Source organism: Xenopus laevis, chromosome 8S, assembly GCF_017654675.1.
Source record: "Xenopus laevis strain J_2021 chromosome 8S, Xenopus_laevis_v10.1, whole genome shotgun sequence".
NCBI classification, from domain to species: Eukaryota; Metazoa; Chordata; class Amphibia; order Anura; family Pipidae; genus Xenopus; species Xenopus laevis.
The window spans coordinates 10,848,918-10,873,616 of NC_054386.1; the positions used below are offsets into that span (position 1 = coordinate 10,848,918).

At 41.1% G+C, this 24,699-nt stretch overlaps 1 protein-coding gene across 9 annotated transcripts in view; it reads left to right on the forward strand.

The window, feature by feature from the left end:
- MGC83480 (protein) overlaps positions 1 to 24,699 on the forward strand; it is an 82,427-nt gene that overhangs the window by 24,632 nt on the left and 33,096 nt on the right. For 8 of the 9 annotated variants that reach the window (XM_041574247.1, NM_001093688.1, XM_041574244.1 and 5 more), the window contains 3 exon segments: positions 159 to 306; positions 13,503 to 13,622; positions 16,662 to 16,723. In XM_041574247.1, the coding sequence (XP_041430181.1) occupies positions 159 to 306; positions 13,503 to 13,622; positions 16,662 to 16,723 (330 nt within the window). 9 annotated transcript variants of the gene reach the window in all.

Below are 24,699 nucleotides of genomic sequence, written 5' to 3' on the forward strand. Positions count from 1 at the left end.
TAAGGCACAGCTGCCATCTATGGTTCAAACATGCGACGACTCCATTTTTAATTTCCGTTCATATTACTGTGCAAGTTGCTTTAATACTTCCGTATCCTTAATATCTCCCCTGTACTGTATAACTGATAACCATTTTACTGTTTTTTCTCTTTTTACAGACTATTTTAACAGTGTTTCTTAGCAACAACGAGCAAATACTTACAGAGGTGCCAGTCACACCTGAAACAACATACCGAGATGTGGTAGAGTTCTGCAAGGAGCCAGGTGAGGGGGCGTGTCACCTGGCTGAAGTGTGGCGTGGGAATGGTAAGAACAAGTATCTCTTTTTGCTTTACAACAATGATGCATTTTTCTTGCCCTAGAAGTGAATTTGTTCAAAATGTATATACTTTTTTCAACATTTCTTCTGCTTATCGTTGAGATGAATTGCTCCTTCTTATCTCTTTGAAAACACAGTTTGATGGAAGTGAAGAGAAACTCAGTGGGCAGCCAGCCTGAGAAACAATGGCAGCTTTTGCAAGGCAGAAACTGATCTAGTAATATTGAGATATTTATAAATACAGCTATTAATATTTTTATTAAACCAATAATATGGGAAAATGACAATTCATTACATTGAAAAAAAATTCTGAATACATTTTAGGTGTTGTGGACAATGACCTATGCCTACAATAAATATCAGCAATTGTAGATGTATTGTACTACAGGACTGCAGACTTGTAGGTTTTTATCAGGACCACTTTTAGGTTAACGCTATATTTAAATGTATGGGTTATACTTCCTTTGTGTAATGGAGTCTACTGACCTGCTCCAAGATGGCGTCCAAAATGGCGATTCCTCTTCCCTGCACATGGCTCCGGGTGGTCGCAATCATCCTGCATCATCTCCTTCTTGCCCTGTGATTGGTCGCCGACGACGGAACGGACGCCGGCGTCAGAATCGGGCGCCGGCGTCAAGGCGTCAGCGTGGGGACGCTGGCGTCTGCGTCTGACGCCAGCGCGTCAATTTTGGCGCCAATAGACTGGACTATAAAGACCCTCATTTCCATCCTGACCTTGCCCAATTATAGGTCTATTTCATATAGTTCCTGGGTGCGATATATTCTGTTTTGCTTATCCGTGTTTGAACCTTGCCTGTTATCGACTTTGAATCTGTACTGCCTGTCTTGACCATTCTGCCTGTTTTACGACCATTCTTTGATAAACCCTTTTCTGTACCGCGAACTTGGATTGTTGCCTTCTCTTTGGTCCTTACTTCAACTGCGCCTTCGGGCATTACAGTATAATTGGGCCATGGACCCCTCGGAGGAGGCCCAAGTACCCCTCGATGTCGGAGGGGCCATTCGGGGATTGGCTTCTCGCATGAAATCCTATGAAGCCCAGCAGTCTCAAATTGGCCAGGCAATTGATGTTATCCTGGAGAAATTGACTGCCATGTCTCCAGCGGCTCCTGCGGCTGTGCCTGTTCCTGCCATTCCTGCTCCTCTCCAGGTGTCTGAACCTCGTGTTCCCGCTCCACCTCTTTTCAGCGGAGACCCAAAAGCTTGTCGTGGTTTTATTAACCAATGTGAAATTCAATTCACTCTGCAGCCAGGCCAGTTCGTCTCCGAGCAAGCCAAGGTTGGTTTTGTCATCTCCCGTCTGCAGGGGAAGGCTCTGGAATGGGCGTCTCCCCTTTGGGAGAAGAGAGACCCGCTGATCGACAACGCCGGGGCCTTTCTCCAAGAACTCCGGACGGTGTTTGACGCTCCTGGTCGTACTACTGCAGCCTCGGCTCGACTGTTCCAGCTTCAACAAGGCACTCGCTCAGTTCCCGAGTATGCCATTGAATTTCGTACCCTGGTGGCAGAGACCTCCTGGAATAACGATGGTTACCACGCGGCCTTTTACAACGGCTTGGCTATACGCATTAAGAATGACCTCGTTTCCCGGGAAATTCCTTCTCGGTGGGAGGATCTGGTGGCCTTGGCGGTGAAGGTGGATACCCGGCAGAGGGAGTTCCAGCTTGAACTCGACCGAGAGCGTACAAAGAGGTACCCCCGGTTCCAACCTTCTTTGGCCCCCCGCTTCCAGAGACCCCTGCTTTTCAATCCTGTTCCCCCAGAGCTTCCTCCTGCTCCTATGGATTCTGCTTCTTCCTCCTTGCCGGCTGAAGAACCCATGCAGATTGGGCGGGCCCGCCTGTCCGAACAGGAGAAACTCCGGAGAAGGGCTGCCGGCCTGTGCCTTTACTGTGGGGGTAAAGCCCACTTTGCCCAGGAGTGTCCAGTGAAGCCGGGAAACGCCAAAGCCTAGGTAAGCTCGGGGAGACTTACCTGGGTGGGATTTGTCATTCTCCCCATTCTTCTACTCTACGTTTCCTTCTTCCGGTGCAGATCCAGTTTGGCTCTTTAAAGTTTTCCTCACAAGCCTTTCTAGATTCCGGTGCTGCAGGAAACTTCATGGATCGATCCTTTGCAAGACGTCATTCCATCCCTCTCCAACCCTTGGCAGTTCCTCTTCGTGTCCTGGCGATTGATGATCGTCCGCTGTCGTCTGCCTTCGTCTCGCATTCTACTCAGGAACTTTCTTTTAAGGTGGGCACCTTGCATTTGGAGAGATTATCCTTCCTCCTCATTGATTGCCCTTCCACTCCGGTTGTCCTGGGACTGCCATGGTTATGTGCACATAATCCAGTCATTGACTGGTCCACATTGCAAGTTTCCAGATGGAGTCCTTTTTGTTTACAGAACTGCCTACCCACTGTTCCGGTTGTCAAAATTTCCTCTGTGTCCTCTAATTCTTCTCTTCCCTCTGTATACCAAGCATTTGCCGATGTGTTTAACAAGTCTTCTGCTGAGATTCTTCCTCCCCATCGGCCTTACGATTGCCCAGTGGAACTTCTATCCGGCTCTATGCCCCCCAGGGGCCGCACCTACCCACTCTCTCCTTCGGAAACTTCTGCTATGAAGTTATACATCCAGGAGAATCTTCAGAGAGGATTCATCCGTCCTTCCACCTCCCCTGCCGGTGCAGGTTTCTTCTTTGTTGAGAAAAAGGATGGTAGTTTGCGGCCCTGCATCGACTACAGAGGACTCAACAAGATCACAGTTAAAAACAGGTACCCTCTTCCTCTTATTTCTGAACTGTTTGATCAACTTAGGGGTGCCAATATCTTTACAAAGCTGGATCTTCGGGGGGCATACAATCTTATCCGGATCCGTGAAGGGGACGAGTGGAAGACCGCCTTTAATACCCGTGATGGACATTATGAGTATTTGGTCATGCCCTTTGGTCTCTGTAATGCTCCTGCGGTCTTCCAGGAGTTTGTTAATGATATTTTTCGAGATTTATTGGGTCTATGTGTGGTCGTTTATCTGGATGACATTCTTGTTTTTTCTAAAGATCTTCTGGAACATCGTGCCCAAGTACGTGAAGTCCTCTCCAGACTAAGGAAGAACAATCTCTTTGCTAAATTGGAGAAATGCACTTTTGAAGTCTCGTCTATTCCTTTCCTTGGCTATATCATTTCTCCTCTAGGTTTCAAGATGGATCCTGCCAAGGTGTCTGCAATCCTGGACTGGCCTCTTCCTACTAGTGTCAAAGCCATTCAGAGGTTTGTCGGCTTTGCCAATTATTACAGACAGTTTATAAAAAATTTTTCTTCCAGACTTTCTCCAATTCTGGCCCTGATTCGTAAGGGGGGCAAACCTCAACACTGGTCTTCTGAAGCCCTGGAATCCTTCAAGTCCCTCAAAGAGGCCTTTTCTTCCGCTCCAATTCTTCGGCACCCAGAACCTCTACATCCCTTCTTCATGGAAGTCGACGCCTCTGATGTCGGAGCTGGAGCAGTTTTATCACAGAGATCCATTTCTGACGGTAAACTCCATCCTTGTGCGTTCTTTTCTAAAAAATTTTCTGCCCCAGAACAGAACTATGATGTGGGGAATCGTGAACTACTTGCCATCAAATTAGCCTTGGAGGAATGGAGACACTTACTGGAGGGTTCTTCGGTTCCTGTGACGATTTTTACCGACCATAAGAATCTTGAGTTCATCCAAACCCTCAAACGCCTGAATCCCCGGCAAGCCAGGTGGGCACTTTTCTTTTCCCGTTTTAATTTTGTCATTACCTTTCGTCCTGGCTCCAGAAACAGGAAGGCCGATGCCTTATCCAGAAGCTTTATTCCCGAAGATTCTGTGTCCGAGGAACCTGAACCTGTGGTACCCTCCATCAAGATTATTGCTGCCTTGTTCCCTTCCTGTGCCTCCCAATTGTTGTCCGCTCAAGATTCTGCTCCTGCGGAAACTCCTCTTGGTGTTGCTTTTGTCCCTCCAGAATTTCGTCTTGCTATTTTGTCTCAGTCTCATAGTTCCAAACAGGCCGGACATCCTGGAATTCAGAAGACGACCGAGCTCTTATCTCGTCTAGTATGGTGGCCAACCTTAAGAAAGGACGTTAAAGATTTTGTCTCCTCATGTTCCACGTGTGCTGTATCCAAATCCGGACATTCTCCTCCCAAGGGTTTTCTTCTTCCACTGCCCATCCCATCTCGACCCTGGACTCACCTCGCCATGGACTTTATTGTCGATTTGCCCATTTCCTCCGGCCACACTGTCATTTGGGTTGTTATCGACAGATTCAGTAAGATGGCTCATTTCACTCCTCTCCGCAAACTGCCTTCTGCTCCTGAACTTTCAGAACTGTTTATTAAACATATTTTTCGCCTCCATGGCTTCCCAGCAGAAATTGTGTCCGACCGTGGTCCCCAATTTGTGTCTAAATTTTGGAGGTCACTGTGTAATGCTTTAAATATCTCTCTTCAATTTTCTTCTTCTTATCATCCCCAGTCCAATGGTGCCGCTGAACGTGTTAACCAGGCCTTGGAGCAATTTCTTCGTTGCCATGTGTCTTTGTGTCAAGACGACTGGTCGGACCTTCTTCCCTGGGCGGAGTTTGCCCATAACAATTCTTTACATTCTTCTTCCCAGAAATCTCCTTTCTTCTGTGTGTATGGCCGGAACCCATTGGCATTCCCTCAGGATCTCTTACTCACAAATGTTCCTGCTGCTAATGATCAAGCCGCTCATATGCTGGCCATCTGGCAGGCCACCACTGCTAATCTGGAAAAGAGTTCATCCTCTCAAAAGAAGTTTGCCGACAGGAAGAGAATTGCCGCCCCACCCTATGCTCCTGGTGACAAGGTCTGGTTGTCTACACGGAATATTCGCCTCAAGATTCCCACTCCTAAGCTTGGCCCCAAATTCATCGGTCCCTTTCCCATCATCGAGGTCATCAACCCTGTGGCAGTTCGTCTTCTTCTTCCTCCCGAGATGCGGATCCCTAATGCCTTTCATGTGTCTCTCCTTAAACCTGCAGTGTCTTCCCCCTCTTCTTCTTCCACAGCTCCTGTTGTTATCGATGACCATTTAGAATTTGAAGTCAGCAGGATTCTGGACTCTCGTTTTTCCAGGGGCGCTCTCCAGTACCTTGTCGAATGGAAGGGTTTCGGTCCCGAGGAATGCTCTTGGGTGAAAAAGTCGGATGTCCATGCCCCCATCCTTGTTCGCAGGTTTCATAGGCAGTTTCCTTCCCGTCCTGGTCCCGGTGGTCCTGAGGCCCCCCCTAAGGAAGGGGGTACTGTAATGGAGTCTACTGACCTGCTCCAAGATGGCGTCCAAAATGGCGATTCCTCTTCCCTGCACATGGCTCCGGGTGGTCGCAATCATCCTGCATCATCTCCTTCTTGCCCTGTGATTGGTCGCCGACGACGGAACGGACGCCGGCGTCAGAATCGGGCGCCGGCGTCAAGGCGTCAGCGTGGGGACGCTGGCGTCTGCGTCTGACGCCAGCGCGTCAATTTTGGCGCCAATAGACTGGACTATAAAGACCCTCATTTCCATCCTGACCTTGCCCAATTATAGGTCTATTTCATATAGTTCCTGGGTGCGATATATTCTGTTTTGCTTATCCGTGTTTGAACCTTGCCTGTTATCGACTTTGAATCTGTACTGCCTGTCTTGACCATTCTGCCTGTTTTACGACCATTCTTTGATAAACCCTTTTCTGTACCGCGAACTTGGATTGTTGCCTTCTCTTTGGTCCTTACTTCAACTGCGCCTTCGGGCATTACACTTTGTTGCTCAAGTTTCTCTATAAAGCTGGCAATACATGAAAGCTAAGGGCCGTTTTTTTATCCGTTGGTATATTTAAGGCCATTCTGCTCCCGTCTGCCCCATCTTTTTGGACTGAAAATCCAGTATCCCACTTCCTCTGTATGTCCATATCAATCATGGGAAAAATACAGATGCCCTATATCAAGAGTGCCCATACTTTGCTAATACAAGGTCTACTTTTAGGGGCAGATTTACTAAGCAGTGAATTTTCATGAGCGTCCGTTTCGCACCCATCCCAAAACTTCGCAAGGCACAAATGCGCTCAGACCACGCCAATTCACTAATATGCTGAGTTTCTTCCTTTTCATTAGCAGTACTTTCGGCAGTGCGAGCATTTCATAGCTAAGCTGCGCTAGCGTTCATCGCTAGTGATCTTGCGCTTGGGTCAATTTGCATACGGCAAGAAATTTAAAGTTGTATGGACGTCTTCATGTTAAATGTGGGTGCAAATACTTACAAATTCCACTTTTAAAAACACATGTCCAGGGAACCTTAATAAAGTCAATGGAGTTATAATGCCCTACACATGTGCCCACTGTAAAATGAATGTTCCATATGTTTGAAAATGTATGGGGAAAACTGGTTACCCAAAAGTTAGGACTTTGCAGGCAATCCTGCTTCAAAAAAGGAAAAGTCGCCAGCGTTTTTTTTTAACTTAGATGCATTTTCGGCACACCGGATATGATGTAAGTGACAGAAGATTGAGGAAGATCTAGCTGCTTTATAGCACTTTATCTGGTCTGAGCTGGTGAAGGCCACTCTAGCGAAAGAGGTAACGTTCTGTAAAATCTAGTGAATTTGCGGAGTAACGTCCATTCGCCAGAGCGAAAAGTCGACTGCCGATAGACTGCGAATGACCGCTATCGATGGTGTCTTTCGCTAATGAATTGGCGCCTGTTAGTGCAGATGGCAACACTAGCGAATTGTTGCAGCTTAGTAAATCTGCCCCTTAATGAGGTCGTCCTATTAGAATCTACATCCATAAAATCATTGCTAGCATTCTGTTCCATGGAACATATTATTTAATTTGTAATTGATGAGAAAATGTATATTGGTATATTTAAAAAACAACTATTTCTTATGTAAATTTAACAGAATAAATATCTGAATGAAAAGCATGAAATTGGAGCGTGATTTAAATAAGCTGTTTGCTGACAGTGTCTTGAGATCTACTGATCACAAGCTAAAGGTCTACTGCTCGATCCTAATCTACTTTTTGGGCACCCCTGTCGTATATGGTACAAAATTAAACTGAGATTCTTCTTTCTATTTATCTTCCCCGCATATTTATATGGCACTGGCATTCCTTTCACTAGTTTTTCATTTACTTAAAGGGATACTGTCATGGGAAAAAATTTTTTTTCAAAATGAATCAGTTAATAGTGCTGCTCCAGCAGAATTCTGCACTAAAATCCATTTCTCAAAAGAGCAAACAGATTTTTTTTATATTCAATTTTGAAATCTGACATGAGGCTAGACATTTTGTCAATTTCCCAGCTGCCCCTGGTCATGTGACTTGTGCCTGCATTTTAGGAGAGAAATGCTTTCTGGCAGGCTGCTGTTTTTCCTTTTCAATGTAACTGAATGTGTCTCAGTGAGACATGGGTTTTTACTATTGAGTGTTGTTCTTAGATCTACCAGGCAGCTGTTATCGTGTGTTAGGGAGCTGCTATCTGGTTACCTTCCCATTGTTCTTTTGTTTGGCTGCTGGGGGGAAAAAGGGAGGGGGTGATATCACTCCAACTTGCAGTACAGCAGTAAAGAGTGATTGAAGTTTATCAGAGCACAAGTCACATGACCAGGGGCAGCTGGGAAATTGACAATATGTCTAGCCCCATGTCAGATTTCAAAATTGAATATAAAAAAATCTGTTTGCTCTTTTGAGAAATGGATTTCAGTGCAGAATTCTCCTGGAGCAGCACTATTAACTGATTCATTTTGGAAAAAAAATTTTTTCCCATGACAGTATCCCTTTAATAAAAAAATAAATTAAAAATTCTGCATCTGAAACGCTTGTCATCATTTGTTGAATTTCCTGTTTTAATCATAATTTCTGATGAATTGTAAATGAATAGGAAATAATTGTGTTTGCTCTGTTGGACCGGGATGAAAGGGCACTTCAGTTAACTTGTATGAGAATGGTTTGAAAATATGCACCATCCATCGGCTCTCTGGGGACATTTAATGCTTTTTAAAGTTTGTCCAGGCTGGAGGCTGCAGCTTCCATATGTTTGATGCTGAGACGCATTAGCACACACATGAGTAATGGGAGCTCTTGCCTGCCTTCCTGACAGTAATCTGTTTTTTTAGGTTTAATTGAGAGTGAGGGCTCCCCTTCTGTTTCTGGGAGATGATTCATCCCCCTGATGTTTTTGTTTGAGTTTCAGTTGCTGATGTCACTTGGACAGCTGTTAGTGCCTTCAATGGTAGCTCCCAGCAAGGTCACCAAACGCCAGGATCAATCCCTCACTATCTACACAAATCTTGCCATTTATTTACTTTTATTTTTGCTGGACTTCTGTCTAATGCTTATCATAAGTAGTACAAATGCTATGCGAGGTTTCAGTATAGACTCTGTGTTCCTTTTTCACGTTCACATTATTATGTTGCTGCTATTTATGATAAAAACTTTCTCTCGGAAAAATAAGAGCAGGTCGCTTGTGTACCTGTAATTGTCTAAAGCTGGCCATAGACGCAAAGATCCGATCGTACGAATCGTGGATTCGTACGATTTTCGGACCATGTGTGGAGAGTCCCGACATTTTTGTCCGTCGGAGATCGGTCGTTTGGCCGATCGGACAGGTTAGAAAATTTCTGTCGCCTGCCGATAATATCTCTGCGTGTATTGCCGATCGTACGATTTTCAGAGGGAGACTGTCACTAGTGTTGTCAGACATAAGTATCGTACGATTGCTTTCAGGGGCAGAACATTGGGTGATCTGTTCTTATTTGATTGGAATGGTAAAGACTTTGATCTGAATGGTTAGTGGAGGGTCGGGAGATGGGAAAGTCCGATCGTACGTTGATTCGTACGATCGGATCTTTGCGTCTATGGCCAGATTAACAATAAGGAAAATGTTTGAAGAATTGGCTTGTTGCTTTAGTGGTATTTCACTAATACTATGTTTCTTTATTGGCATTAGAAAATGGGCCCCTGGGCAGTTCAGGAGGACTCTTTCATACTATGAGAAGAAAATATAAACTAGAAATCTTTGCTCTTTGACCAGGTGAAGCTCTAGCAAAGAGAATGGCGCTGATACAGCTGCATATCAGAAACATATCAAAGAAACGTATCAACATTAAGAAAAACAAGTTGAGGATTTAGTTTCCTTTATTAAATTTCTTTTCATAGTTTTCCGTTTCCTGTGGCTTGCTTTAGAATTAAATATTTATTGCACTTAATTATAATGCAGTTTTACTCAGTGCTATAAAGCCTTTCAGATGAAAGCTTTGCTGATGTTAAACAAGGGATGCACCGAATCCACTATTTGGGATTCGGGCGCATCCCAGAATCCTTGGTGAAAAATTCCGCCGAATACTGAACCTAATCCAAATCCTAATTTGCATATGTAAATTAATGTCAGGAAAAGAAAAAGTGGAAAAAATTCTTCTTTTGTGATGAAAAGTCACGTGATTTTCCCACCCACCCCTAATTTACATATGCAAATTAAGATTTGGTTCGACCAGGCACAAGGATTTGGCCGAATCCGAATCCTGATGAAAAAGGCCAAATCCTGGATTTGGTGCATCCCTATGTTAAACCAAGTAGCATTAGTATTATCACCATTATCTGCCACTCTTGACACACAGGCTAAACACGTTATTATACTTGTCTGACGTGATCTTCTTTCAATGTATCCGTAAGTATTAAGGTGACCATACGTAGGCCGATAAATGTGCCAACTCAGACCAGGTCAGCAGCTCATTGGCCTATGTATGGGCACATAATCATTTACTGACTTTACTAAAAGATAAATATCTATTGAAAGGTTTTTAAAATTCTGTTGGGAAAATTGATAGTAGATATATACTATAGACCTCCTCAAGTTAGCGAAGAGGAAAAGGCTAAACTCCTGTTGCAAACAGAAAAGGCCGCTAGTTTGAGGCAGGTCTTCATAATGGGGGATTTTAATTACCCAGATTTTGACTGAAGCAATAAGTACTGCCAGGATAGTGAATGGAAACCAGTTTATACATTTGTTACAGGACAATTTTATACCACAGGTTGTTGAGGACCCACCTGGAAATCATGGTATACTGAACCCAGAACATGGCAAATGTGCAAGTACTAAAACCCCTGGTTAATAGTGACCATAACATTATCTCATTTAATGTTTGTTGCCGAAAGCAAATATATACTGGGACAACAAAGACTCTAGGAAAGTAATTTTTAATTCCTTAAGATCAGTACTCGGTGCATAAATTGGGGTCTTCTTAATGTATGCACTTATGTATACTTATGTATTTATGCAATGTAAAATTGTTAGGGACTACCCTATGTGGCTTAACACAGAAGTAAGAAAGGAAATAGGAATAAAAAGGAAAGCATTTAAAAGCTACAAATTGGAGGGGAGAGAAGCTGCTTTTGGAGAATATAAATAAAATAAACCGTGTTATTAAACAACCAACAAGATTAAAGGAGAAGGAAAGGTTAAAACTAAGTAAGCCTTATCAGAAAGGTCCATCTAAATATACCAGTAAACCCCCAAAGTAATGTTGCTCTGAGTCCCCTGTCAAAAGAAACACTGCATTTCTTTCCTTCTATTGTGTACTCATGGGCTTATGTATCAGACTTCCTGCCTTCAGCTTAAACCTCATTGCCCTGGGCGTGAGCATGCTCAGTTTGCTCCTCTTCCCCCCCCCCCTTCTCTGCTGTAATCTGAGCCCAGAGCAGGGAGAGACTCAGTCAGGAAGTCCTAAACAAACAGAGAGTTTCTAGCGCTTTTTACTCAGGTATGGTAGAACAAATATAGCATTCTAGCTTGCACTAATGCAGCTAATCTATTGGCAATAAAATACCTCCGTAGCTTTCCTTCTCCTTTAAATGTTATTTGGTGTTCGTCTCAGCCTGTGCTGCAATCAGTTCCACATTTCTAAGTACATTACTTTAGTAGTGAAAAGATGCAGTTTGAGAGTGTGCAAATATTTTGGTTAAAAAAGTTACAGAAAAAGCAAATGGGCTTAATCAGTTCTTCAGAGGAGTCAGAGTTTCAGGTCCTACCCGATAGGAGCTCAGATGACTGCTCAATTAAGTCAGTGGCTGACACCTGTAAATACAATTATATTTAAACATAATGTGAACAAGGCATCAGACCCTAATGTAATACACCCTCAGAAGTATTGTTCAGGCCTCTTTTTTTTTTTTCTGATTTTCTCAGACTCCCTTTCATCTTGTATAGTACCAGTGGATTGGAGGAAAGCTGAAGTAATTCCTATTTTTAAAAAGAGATCACAATCTCTGCCTGGTAGTTAATATCATTTTAATTTGACATCTGTGGTGGGCAAGTTATTTGAAGGTTTGTTAAGAGATCATATTCAAGAATATTGATCTGAGTGGTGATCAGCGTGGCTTTATGAAGTATAATTTGTTATGATGAGGTTAGACAGTAGGGTTGCAATAGATGTGATTTATTTGGATTGTGCCAAAGAATTTCATACAGTGCCACATAAATGGCTGCTTTCAAAACTATGGTATGTTGCTCTTGGTAATTTATTTGCACATGGATGTGAAACTGGCTGAAGCATTGTGTACAGTGAGTGGTTGTCAGTGGTACATTCTGTACTTGGATTAGGGTTCTTAGTTGGGCCACGAAGAATGAAAAGGAACACGCACTCCAGGAGCCAGACGATGCCGATAAAAATTACTTTATTCCAATAAAACTAAAACAAAGGTCCTAGTGGGGTCCCACAGGGTTTTGTGTTGGGTCTTTAATTTGTTTATTAATGGCTTGGCGAAGGGTATTGTAAGTAATGTATGCGACATTCTTGTAGGAGGATCTTGACCCGGGTGGCTAAGTGACAGATCCAATTCCCTGTTGATAAATAAAAGGTTTTGTACTTGGGATTTAAAAATATGCAAGCCACGTATACTCTTAATGGGACTATGTATCAATCCACTATGAAGGGGCACTTGTAGATAATACACTTGGCTGTAGCAAGAAATGTCGTCAAAGGCTGGAAGGGCAAACAAAGTTTTGTGTTGTACTGAAAGGTGTTTAGATTTGTTGGAGGAGTGGGCCAAAGTGCTGGTAAGGTTTCATCTGGAACATTATGCGCAGTCTTGTTCTCCAGTGCTCAGATGGGATTTTTGGAGTTGGAAGGGCAACCAAGCTGGTAATGTGTATGGAAAGTCTCAGCACTTTCCAACTTAAGCAACAAACACAATCCGGGAGAGATAACGATGATTTTTTTTTTTTCCGAGGCCCTGAACAAATGAATCTTTAGGTATAACGGAAAATAATGCTACAGATAATTTCAGACTGAACATTCATGGAAAGATGTTGCTGGCAATATGGCTGATGTTAATTGAACTTCCTGGCAATCACTTGGCATTGGGCTCATATGATTTACTACACATTGTCCTGTAATACCCCATGACTAGGATTTGACAGACTCCTGTTAGCAGGACCGCCATCAGAAATCGCAGGGCCCCATACGAAAAAATTTCCTGGGCCCCCTGGGCTGCGCCCACCACAAACCCCACCTACAGGTCCGCCCTCCCCACTACATAGTAAAAAAACAAAAAAAATATTGGTGGCTAGGGTTCCCACATGTTAATAAAAAATAAAAAGATATTGGTGGTCAGGGCCCCCCATAAAAAAACATTTGTGGCCAGGGCCCCTTCATTAAAAAAAATGAGAAAAAAAAATTGGTGGCCAGGCCCCTTAAACGTCCATGCCTTCCTGAAGTCAGCAGCTCTCCGTAAGATGGGGGGCCGGCTAATCAAGTAAGTGTGGCGTGGCTGGGGCCCCCCTTACCCTCGGGCCCCCTACAACTCTCCCCCCTGTCCCCCCCGATGGCTGCCCTGCCCTTAGGACACAGGGACCACACCTTTACTTCTTTTTTAAGATTTACTTGTTCAGTCCATCCTTCAAATTAATGGAACAGTGCAGTTTGTATATCCACGTGTGGCTAAATTGTAGAATATCAGATACATTTATATATGTAGATAAGATTGAATTAAATAAGGCATACAATCATATTTTTTCTATTTCATTTGTATAATTGTTTTCTTGGTAGCAGCTAGGTCTCAAGCCGCTATTTATGGATTGTTTTGTTCACAATTGTGTATGTGGTGCACTGCTCAGTGTGGGTAGTAATATCTATATCATCTTTCTCATTTATCTAGAGCGCGCTTTACCATATGATCATCTCGTGTTTGAGCACTTGCAGAAGTGGGGCCCTCGCAGAGAAGAAGTGAAATTCTTTCTCCGACATGAGGATTTTCCAGCTGAGACCAATGAACAGTGTAAGTGCCAATTTAACCTTTGTTTTTTTTTGGGAGTTAACTTTGGAAATTCTGTGCTTGTGAAAACGTTTCTTTTAAAGTGGACTTGTCACCCAGACACACAAATCTGTATAATAAAAGTCCTTTTCAAATTAAACATGAAATCCAGTTTTTATTTTTTATTAAAGCATTCATAGCTGTTGTAAGCTCATTTAAAAATCTCAGCTGTCAATCAAATATTGTCTGTCCCTTCTCTATGCCCTGGGCAATTACTTTCACTTTCCATTCAGCACTTCCTACATGTCACTGCTCTCTACACATTCCCCTGTTCTCTTTACCATTTAATTGTGTAGCCAGGACATGGGGATGGACATCAGGTCCCCCATTCTGGTGCACAAACAAGATTCTGAGATGATACAAGACTTGTCTTAATAACAGTGTCCACAAAATGGCTCCTGCCTGCTTGTTATAATTATGAGTTCCCAGACTGAAGGAAACAAGATTCAAATCATTTATATAGTGTAATTACATTCATTTTCCTTGACTAATGTGATAAAATAGGATTTTGATTAATTTTTTTGGGTGACGGGTCCCCTTTAACTTTAGTTGATACACATGGAAAGAGCTTCTATTTCACGGATTATAGTAACCCATTAATATGGATTTGTGCCAACTTGGATAATATTTATTCAGATATAGTCTGAAAGTGTGAGAGAAATGGCAAATCAAATCAATAAAAAATAAATAAATAAATAAAAATCAGACTTCATGGGACATGATCATATCTGTACTGTTGAGTTTCCCTGGTTATGTGTTTAAAACCCATGTAACCAAATAAAGGGCTATTTCAGTATTTATTTTCAGATAGTATCCAAAAAGAATACCTTTTTCTTTTTTTATATATGATTTCTCTTTTAAACTTTTTTTTTATGCAATTTAAATGTCAAAAATTAAATGAAGCCTGGTAATGTAGCTAATCTGAAAATCATAAGGGAGGAACTCCACAGTGCGGCTCGAGCCGACATGTCGCCATGCAACGAAGCGCATGGCGCAGCGTTTTCATCCGACAGTTGGATAAATGTAGTTCTTACATGTGATTTCGCCTTCAATTCCTGTATCTTCAGGAGTGTCGGCTCGAGCCGCACCGTGGAGTTCCTCCCTAAGCGCTAGCTGAAACCTTTCTGAGTAGAATCGGAGAAATGGCAATAAATGTATCAAATTGTAAGATGTCTGGAATCTTGGGGAACATTCTCAGTGGGGACTGAAGCTGGTGCTTCCGAAGATGTATATACATCAATTAAAAAATATGCAGACTTTTTATGATTTTTAATAGTTTCTAGCCGCTCTCCTGCTGATCTGTCTGACTACTTTGCTGAGCTGGCTGACTACTGTTCTATCAACAGCCTGTATCCTCCAAACCCAACAATTCTCTGCACACGTGATTTCAATAAGGAACGGAACATCACAGTGCAATGCATTGTGGGTTATGTAGTTCCTGCATGCTGTCTGTAAGCTGTGGAGAAGTTGTTACAATTTGTAACATCCGTGTTTAGTTCATCCTTCCCTGCCAGGATTTCAAATGATGCAGAAAGAGAAGAACTGTTAAACAGCTGGATTTCAGCATAGAAAATGGCATTTATTCGTACTTTTTAAAGAAACGGGTAACTTTGATGGGTATATTAGGGGTTTGTGTGTTATGTGGGCCCCTATCAAATTTTGGTTTGGAAGCCGGAGTTCCCCTTTAACTATTGCTCCCCTCTATTTACACATCCTCCACCTGTATGATTGTCCATGAATATTAGGGATGCACCGAATCCACTATTTTGGATTCGGCCGAACCCCTGAATCCTTTGTGAAAGATTCGGCCAAATACCGAACCGAATCTGAACCCTAATTTGCATATGTAAATTAGGGGTGGGAAAGGGGATTTTTTTTTTTTTTACTTCCTTGTTTTTGGGACAAAAAGTCACGCGATTTCCCTCCCCACCCCTAATTTGCATCTGAAAATTAGGATTTGGTTCTTCCGGGCAGAAGGATTCGGCCAAATCCTGCTGAAAAAGGCCGAATCCTGGCCCGAATCCCGAACCGAATCCTGGATTTGGTGCATCCCTAAAGAATATGCATTGTTATGGGCAGAACTTACAGTAAGGGCATGAGTGGACCAAACTACTAAAACATTTTAGGTCTCCCACCTCAAATTCATTAGGAACAGAGCTGCTCTGCACACATGAATTAGCCGTGGCCCTAACCTAGCTCTCTGTACTAGTGGTCCTCAGCAGCCGCAGGCTCAACGGTCTATCTTTATGTGATCTTATAAATATAGGACATAAAAGCAGCATCACAAACATGTCACACTGTACTATGTGTATGAAAGGCTGCAGGCTATATGGTGAAGGTGACCCATAACCATGATACTAAAGCATAAACTGGTGTAGACACGGGAAAAATAGAAACAGGCTATTGGACATATAATTATGTTTTATACTTTTACTCCTTTTTAATGCTTTAGACATTATGATTGCTAAATATCCATTAATTTGATGAATTTATTTGGATTGGTGCACGAAAATATAAATTTTTTGGATTATCACACGAAAAATATGAATGTTTTCAGATTGTCGCACGAAAAATGTGAATTTTTTCATATTGTCGCACGAAACGTTTTGTGGCTCAAAAAGTCAAATTCTTCCAAAATGTTCGGATTATTTTACAAAACCCAGCACAGACAATAATATCTTCAGGACCTCGACAGGTTGAAGATGGGAGTGTTTATGGATTCTGAATTTTTGCATCCTTGGAGTAAAAAAATTGTTTGTTTGTTTTTTTTCACAAAAAATTTGGATTTTATAGTAAAAAAAAAAAAAAATTAGAATTTTTTGAGTTTTTACCATTCGGACTTTACAATAAGGGGGTTATTTATTAAAGCATTGCAGTTTACAAAATGAAGCATTTAACTTGGCTCATCAGACTTCCCAGTCAATACACAGTATGCAGCCCTTTCCTACAATAAATATATGTGGTTAACTTTAAAATGTTTTTTTTTTTTTATTATTATTTTAGCATCTCGTCAAAGCCCAAATCAAAGAAATGGCCTCACAGGAGAGAAGCGACTTGAAAATGGGGTATGTAAATCACCTCAATATAACAATGCTCACACCAATGCCTCTATACAGAGACACGTGTTTTTGTTCACAATAATCTGTATTTAACATCTCTCTCTTTTTATATAATATACATTTTTTTCTCTTTATATTTAATACATATGTACCTAGGCATGTATCAGTCACTTGTGATATTTGATTCTGTAAGAGCAACACCAAGAGCAATCATGTTAAAAGCCTCCACCCTCTTCATGCCCTAAATGCCCTTTTGAATTGTTCTAGGTCACCATTTATTCAATATACCAGAAGTAGAACATATAGGATCGTTATTACAGCTGATAAAAAAGGCTGTATGACAGCAGTAAGCATTATATAAATCTATTGTGAACACGTGTATTGGCTTAATAAGAACCATTCTTCTCATTTTCTCATATTCTCATATATTTTTATACCTTTATTTTTATTTTATGGGTGGTACAGAAGTATCTTAATATAAACACAACATTTGAGTAATGTGCATAAACTTGCATTTAGGACTACTATTTCCATTATGGTTTTATTTAACTTGTTGCCCAGCTGCATATTGCAAATATTCTCTTAAAGGGATCCTGTCGTCGGAAAAAATGTTTTTTTCAAAACGCATCAGTTAATAGTGCTGCTCCAGCAGAATTCTGCGCTGAAATCCATTTCTCAAAAGAGCAAACAGATTTTTTTTATATTTTTTGAAATCTGACATGGGGCTAGACATATTGTCTATTTCCCAGCTGCCCCAGTCATGTGACTTGTGCCTGCACTTTAGGAGAGAAATGCTTTCTGGCAGGCTGCTGTTTTTCCTTCTCAATGTAACTGAATGTGTCTCAGTGAGACATGAGTTTTTACTATTGAGTGTTGTTCTTAGATCTACCAGGCAGCTGTTATCTTGTGTTAGGGAGCGGCTATCTGGTTACCTTCCCATTGTTCTTTTGTTTGGCTGCTGGGGGGGAAAAGGGAGGGGGGGTGAAATTTGCAGTACAGCAGTAAAGCGTGATTGAAGTTTATCAGAGAATAAGTCACATGACTGGGAAATTGACAATATGTCTAGCCCCATGTCGGATTTCAAAATTGAATATAAAAAAATCTGTTTGAGAAATGGATTTCAGTGCAGAATTCTGCTGGAGCAAATTCGTTTTGAATTTGAAAAAAATGTGAAAATTCTCATTTATCATGTACTGTCTCTTTAAAAATTCGACTATTCACCATCTATAACCTGACGAATTTCTGTTCGAATACAGCCTATTCACTCGAAGTTAAAAAATTTGATTTTTTTTTTTTTTTAATACATTTCGGTTGGTATTTTTTTTTATTCGAATTTCGAGTTGATGGGAGTTTAAAAAACTCCCATCACGTTGAAATTTGACCCTTAATAAATCTGCCCCATGAGGTAGGGGTAGGATGGGAGGATAATTAGGTGCCTCCTCTCTCACACCCCTTTTGTTTTGAGAGCAGCCTGATACACACAGTGCACAATTCAGTGTGAATGAGCCGTATTATGTTTTTGAAATATAATATTTATAATGATGAACCTGTTTTTTACCTGCAAAACATTGCGTCATGTTGGACTTTTACAAAAACAATACTATATTTTGAATTTGCTGCTGTTCCGTCTTACCATCAAAACATTTGCTGTGTTTTTGTTTTTGTTTTTTTAATTTACTGTTGGAAAATATATATGACATAGTTCATTTATTTATTAAAGAAAACCTATATTCACCCAACTGGCAAAGAGAAAATCGGTGAACCAATATGTCAGATGAATTTGTAGTTAACCAAATCTTGTTTTTAATCTTGTTATTTCCCAGATTTATATATACATGTATGGGACCTGTTATCCAGAATGCTCGGGACCTGGGGTTGTCCAGATAACGGATCTTTCTGTAATTTGGATCTTCATACCTTAAGTCTACTAGAAAATAATGTAAACATTAAATAAACCCAATAGGCTGGTTTTGCTTCCAATAAGGATTAATTATATCTTCGTTTAGATAAAGTACAAGCTACTGTTTTATTATTACAGAGAAAAAGTAAATCAATTTTTAAAATTATTATTTGATTATAATGGAGTCTATGGGAGACGGCTTTGCTGTTATTCCGAGCTTTCTGCATAATGGGTTTCAGAATAATGGATCCCATACCGGTATATATTTTTAATTAAGTTAAATGTGGCAGGTAAATTTAAGGGTCTGGCCACACGGGCAGATTCGGGGAGATTAGTCTCCTCTTCTTTACGGCGACTAATCTCCCTGATCTGCTTTCCGCCGGCTAAAATTAAAATCGACTGTGGGCAGGCACATGGAACACTTCATCTTGCGAAGTCGCCCGAAATTTCCTCGTGAGGCAATTACGGGCGACTTCGGCAAATGAAGCGCTCCGTGTGCCTGCCCCCAGGCGATTTACGTTTTAGCCGGCTAATCTCCCTAAGGGTCTGGCCACACGGGCAGATTCGGGGAGATTAGTCGCCAGACGACAAATCTCCTCTTCTTCGCGGCGACTAATCTCCCTGATCTGCCTTCTGCCAGCTAAAATTTAAAGCGGCTGGGGGGAGGCACTCGCACAAGTCGCCCAAAGTTTTCCTCGTTTGGTAATTAGGGTCTGGCCACACGGGCAGATTCGGGGAAATTAGTCGCCATTCGACAAATCTCCTCTTCTTCATGGCGACTAATCTCCAATCTGCCTTCCGCCAGCTAAAATGTAAATCGCCTGGGGGCAGGCACACAGAGCGCTTATTTTTCCGAAGTCGTCTGTAATTGCCTCACGAGGAAACTTCGGGCGACTTTGGAAAATGAAGCGTTCCTTGTGCCTGCCGCCAGGCGATTTACTTTTTAGCCAGGGGAAGGCAGATCGGAGAGATTAGTCACCGTGAAGAAGAAGAGATTTGTCGGCTGGTGACTAATCTCCCCGAATCTGCCCGTGTGGCCAGACCCTAATAGAAATTTCCAACAGTGTATACAGCTTTAGTTTTCCTCCCTTTGAATTCTTTGTACAGATTTTGTTGTATTCTTGACCAGTGTGTGTGTGTGTTATTTAGCATTACGCTTATTGGAACTGACAGCATGAGCTTGCCTTGATTAGGTCTCTGACTGCTGGCAAAATCCACTATCTTTTTCAATTCAATTGCTGTTAATCTGCACCCAGCTACAGATTTTGCTATTGATAACCAATGAATGAGAGCTGGTCATATGCAGTGACATTTAAACCAGTGCTCCCTATATGACAATGAGCTACATGCCCTTGTAACAAAGTAGAAGCCAGCCAGGAGATGCACTAGAGCTTTATCTTTTCATTCGGTGCATTCATTCATTCGGTGCATTTATTCATTCGGTGCATTTATTCATTCGGTGCATTCAGTAGGGAAGAGTGGTTCATCCTAGAGGAAAATGGAACTGACTCATCTGGAAGCCATTCAGGAGTTCTTGTCCAGCGGTGAATGTAGAAAGATAAAAGTTACCTCTTTCACCCTTAAATGGAAGACCGCAAAGAAGGTAAAATACCTGTGCTATATTTACTTATCCACTGAATAGAATATTTATTTCTGTATTTTCTATTAGTCCTTGTAATAAGAGCAGCATCAGAATAATGTGGCAGTTTAAAAACAGAGGACGTTTTCCAGAGTTCGAGTGCAGTCCAGACTGGACCCTTTATTAAACCATGCGATAATACATTTTTATAGAACCACTTTCAGCTCCGTATGGATGAAAGGCAGATGTTTCTTTTCTTTTTTGTTTGTTTTTTTCGTAACAGGCAGTTGAGGAATTTCCAGACGGATAATATTCAGAGCTGCTGATTGTGTGTGTTACCTTGTGGCACAGACATGTACAGACAGATATATTTACTCTTGAGAGCCTGATATTAGTCATTGTTTGTTTTTGTGACCTCACATTAAGAATTTGTTGTGATAGCTTTTCTGATTCCTTTGTGTTGAGCTTGTCTGTATTTCTTTGTTTGAATGCCGTTCTGTTTGGAGTGGACTGCTCTCTGGCATATCTAAACCCCCTTTTTTTTTTATTGTTTATCAATAAAAAATAAAAAACAATTAAAGCAAAAAAATCAAAAGTAAAGTAAATCAAAAGAAAAAAACAAAAAGTACAGAAATTATAGCTATGGCTTGGATAGTGGTTAGTATATGGACGTTTTTTTTCTCATAGAGGATAATAAATCACAGACATTGCAGAGTATTTCTTAATACAAGACCAAATAGTGCAATAACAAAGTATCACAGTAGAACATTAGTCTATTGGGGCTTCCGTGTCAAACTTATAGGAGACCCAAGGGGCCCAAATTTTTGAGTGAATATCCAGAGTATCCTCCAAGAGAGCCGTAAGTGCATATTTTGTATATAATCAAGTCTCTGAACCCTTTTTTTTTTTAATTCAGAAAATTACAGGAAATGTGTTTCGCTTTTCTTTCTTGTTTTAGAAAAATGTAATAACTTTGCACGAAATTCGAATTAAAAAAGATCAAAAAATCCAAGTTTTTTCTATTTTGTTTATTTTGGGCGAATAGGTCCGTTTTCTATTGAATTGAAATAGTACGAATCAAAGTAATAGCGCTTTCAATTGAATTCGGTTCAGAGTTTTTCCCAAAAAAAGTCCACCAATTGACTCCAAATGGGTTCTAGGAGGTCCCTCATAGGCTAAAACAGCAATTTGGCACGTTTTAGATGGCGAATGGTTGAAGTCGAATTTTTTAAGAGACAGTACATGATAAAATAAATTTCAAATTAAAATCGAATTTGAACTATTCCCTAGTACACAAAAATTAGCTTAACATTTTTAATTTTTTCAATTCGAATTTTCACTTCGACCTTTGATAAATCTGCCCCTTACTTTGAGCCAGTTGGTTGATAGGCATCTTATATTCTGAATTGAATAAACTTAAATCCTTTTAAGGGGAATGCTGCCCATTGTACCTGCACCGACAGATCTTTTTCAAGGGTAAGGGCACACGCTAAGATTCAGGGAGATTGACGCCCGGTGAAAAATCGCCTCTTCTTCGGGCGACTAATCTCAACAAAAAGCCTTCCCGTCGGCTAGTATGTAAATCGCCAGCGGGAAGGCACTCTCAGTGATTCATTTTTCGAAGTCGCCGGAAGTTGCCTCACAAGGAAACTTTGGCCGATTTCAGAAAACGAAGTGCTCTAAGTGCCATCCCGCTGGCGATTTACATACTAGACGACGGGAAGGCTTTTTGTTGAGATTAGTTGCCCAAAGAAGAGGAGAGGAGATTTGTCGCCGGGCAACTAAATCTCCCTGAATTTTAGCGTGTGCCCTTACCCCTAGGGACATTCTACAACATTATATGGATGTGGTTTCCTAGACTGTCCCCAAAGTCAGTCGTTTTAGTTCATTTCGTATGATACTGACATGATATGATTATCTTTATTTAACTAATAGGCATTCAAGCTTCTATTGGCGTCTTAACTGGGTGTTGAGGAAATTGTAAGGGGCCCATTCACTAAGTTCGAGTGAAGGAATAGAAGAAAAAATAATAATTTCAAAGTGTTTTTTTGGCTACTTTGACTTCGACCTTCGACTTCGAATCAAACTAAAAAATCATTCGACTATTCGACCATTCAATAGTCGAAGTACTGTCTCTTTAAGAAAAAACTTTGACCCCCTAGTTCACCACCTAAAAGCTACCGAAGTCAATGTTAGCCTATGGGGAAGTTCGTTCGATTTGAAGGATTTAATCGTTCGATCGAACGAATTGCACAAAATCCTTTGACTTCGATATTCGAAGTCGAAGGATTTTAATTCGCCAGTCGAATATCGAGGGTTAATTAACCCTCGATATTCGACCCTTAATACATCTGCCCCTAAATGTAAATCACTAATGATTACATGTTACAGTTCTTGTGGTTTTTTATTGTGCTTGTAGAATTGGACTTTTCGGCCAATTTTTTGTGACACAATCTATATCGGCTTTAGCCAGCCTCTGTCAGTTATTTGATTTTACTGTCATAACCTTGAATACAGATTTTCTCAATGCAAATTTAGCAAGTTTTAGTGGATAGCCACAATCTGCTCTCCTTGGGATCCTGGCATATCGTTAATTAACAGTAAAGTAACTAGGTGGGGGAGGGCCCTGGTGCGGGCCATGCAGCCGGGCCCCCCCTACCTCCCTTCACGTTGATTTTCTTTGCGGCTACAGTGGGGTGCGATTTGCGGGCCCTGGTCCAATTGCACCCCCTGCTCCCCTGGTAGTTACGCCACTGGTAATTCATGTATATGCACAGGACACTTCATAGAACCGTAACCTACTCATATGTACCATATATGTGAACTATAAGCTACAAAAAACAAAGCTGATACAGTGTACGGAGAGTGTTTTATCCACCACCCGAAAACATTGACGTTGTTTCTCCAGAGTACATGGCATGCACAGTTGTATTTGGGAGGTTCTGTAACCTGCAATCTCCTGTCTGCCAGATAAGCAGATTTAGCTTTATATGGATATACCAGAGTTTTCTCTCTGTCAAATTATACATTGTCTACTTTCAGAGCTGTTGGCAATGTTTTAGTGTAATGATAGTAATTTGTTTTGTAGCAAATCCTTGTTCACTAGGGGTGTTTGATTCGTTAAAAACAAAACAAACGGAATATGCCATCTTTCAATCATTGTGCCATTTCCCAGTGACTGTTGTTCTGCACAGAAGTCACCGGTACCATCGGCCCTAAAGCAAGTGGATTAGAGCTGCTGTCTTTTGTTAAAGGAACAGTAACACCAGAAAATAAGTGTCCTAAAAATATAACGTACTGTTGTGCTGCACTGATTAAAATGGTGTGTTGGATTCAGAAACTCTATAATAGTTTATATAATTAAACTGCTGTGTAGCCATGGGGGCAGCCATTCAAAGCTGAAAAAGGAGAAAAGGCACAGGATACACAGCAGAAAACAGATACGCTCTGTAGAATACAATGGGATTCTTCTAAACCTCTCTGTTATCTACTGTGTATCCTGTGCTTGAATGGCTGCCCCATGGTTACACAGCAGCTTGTTTATAGAAACTATAGTAGTACTTATCTGTTATCTACTGTGTATCCTGTGCTTGAATGTCTGCCCCCATGGCTACACAGCAGCTTGTTTATAGAAACTATAGTAGTATTTGTTATCTACTGTGTATCCTCTGCTTGAATGGCTGCCCCCGTGGTTACACAGCAGCTTGTTTATATAAACTATAGTAGTGTTTCTGAAGCAAACACACCAGTTTTACCAGTGCAGAGCACCAGTATGTCTGCCCCCATGGTTACACAGCAGCTTGTTTATAGAAACTATAGTAGTACTTATCTGTTATCTGCTGTGTATTCTGTGCTTGAATGGCTGCCCCCATGGCTACACAGCAGCTTGTTTATATAAACTATAGTAGTATTTGTTATCTACTGTGTATCCTCTGCTTGAATGGCTGCCCCCATGGCTACACAGCAGCTTGTTTATATAAACTATAGTAGTACTTATCTGTCATCTACTGTGTATCCTGTGCTTGAATGGCTGCCCCCATGGCTACACAGCAGCTCATTTATATAAACTATAGTAGTGTTTCTGAAGCAAACACACCAGTTTTACCAGTGCAGAGCACCAGTACATTATATTGGCTTTCCTTTAAAACACTTTCATTTTTTGGTGTTGTTGTTCCTTTAAACCAATGGCAAAGAATGGGCTGTAGTATATTGCACAGTGGCTCATTAGGATCTAAGTGCACTTTATTTTTTGACCTTAGATCCCCTTAAAATTAAGGAAGAAACTTACATTGGATAATATCCCTTTATAATTATGCCTTGACATTAGCAAAGTGAAGGTTTGTTTTTTTTTTAAATAAAAAAGTGACCTCTGAAAGCTTTGGGAAAATAAAGTGTATATAATTTAAATATGGAAAAAGAGCCTTATATATTTAATGTACTAGACTTTTAAGCGGAAGAAATGTAGAGGTTGGTTGAGCTGAGCAAAAGAAAGTTAGCAATATT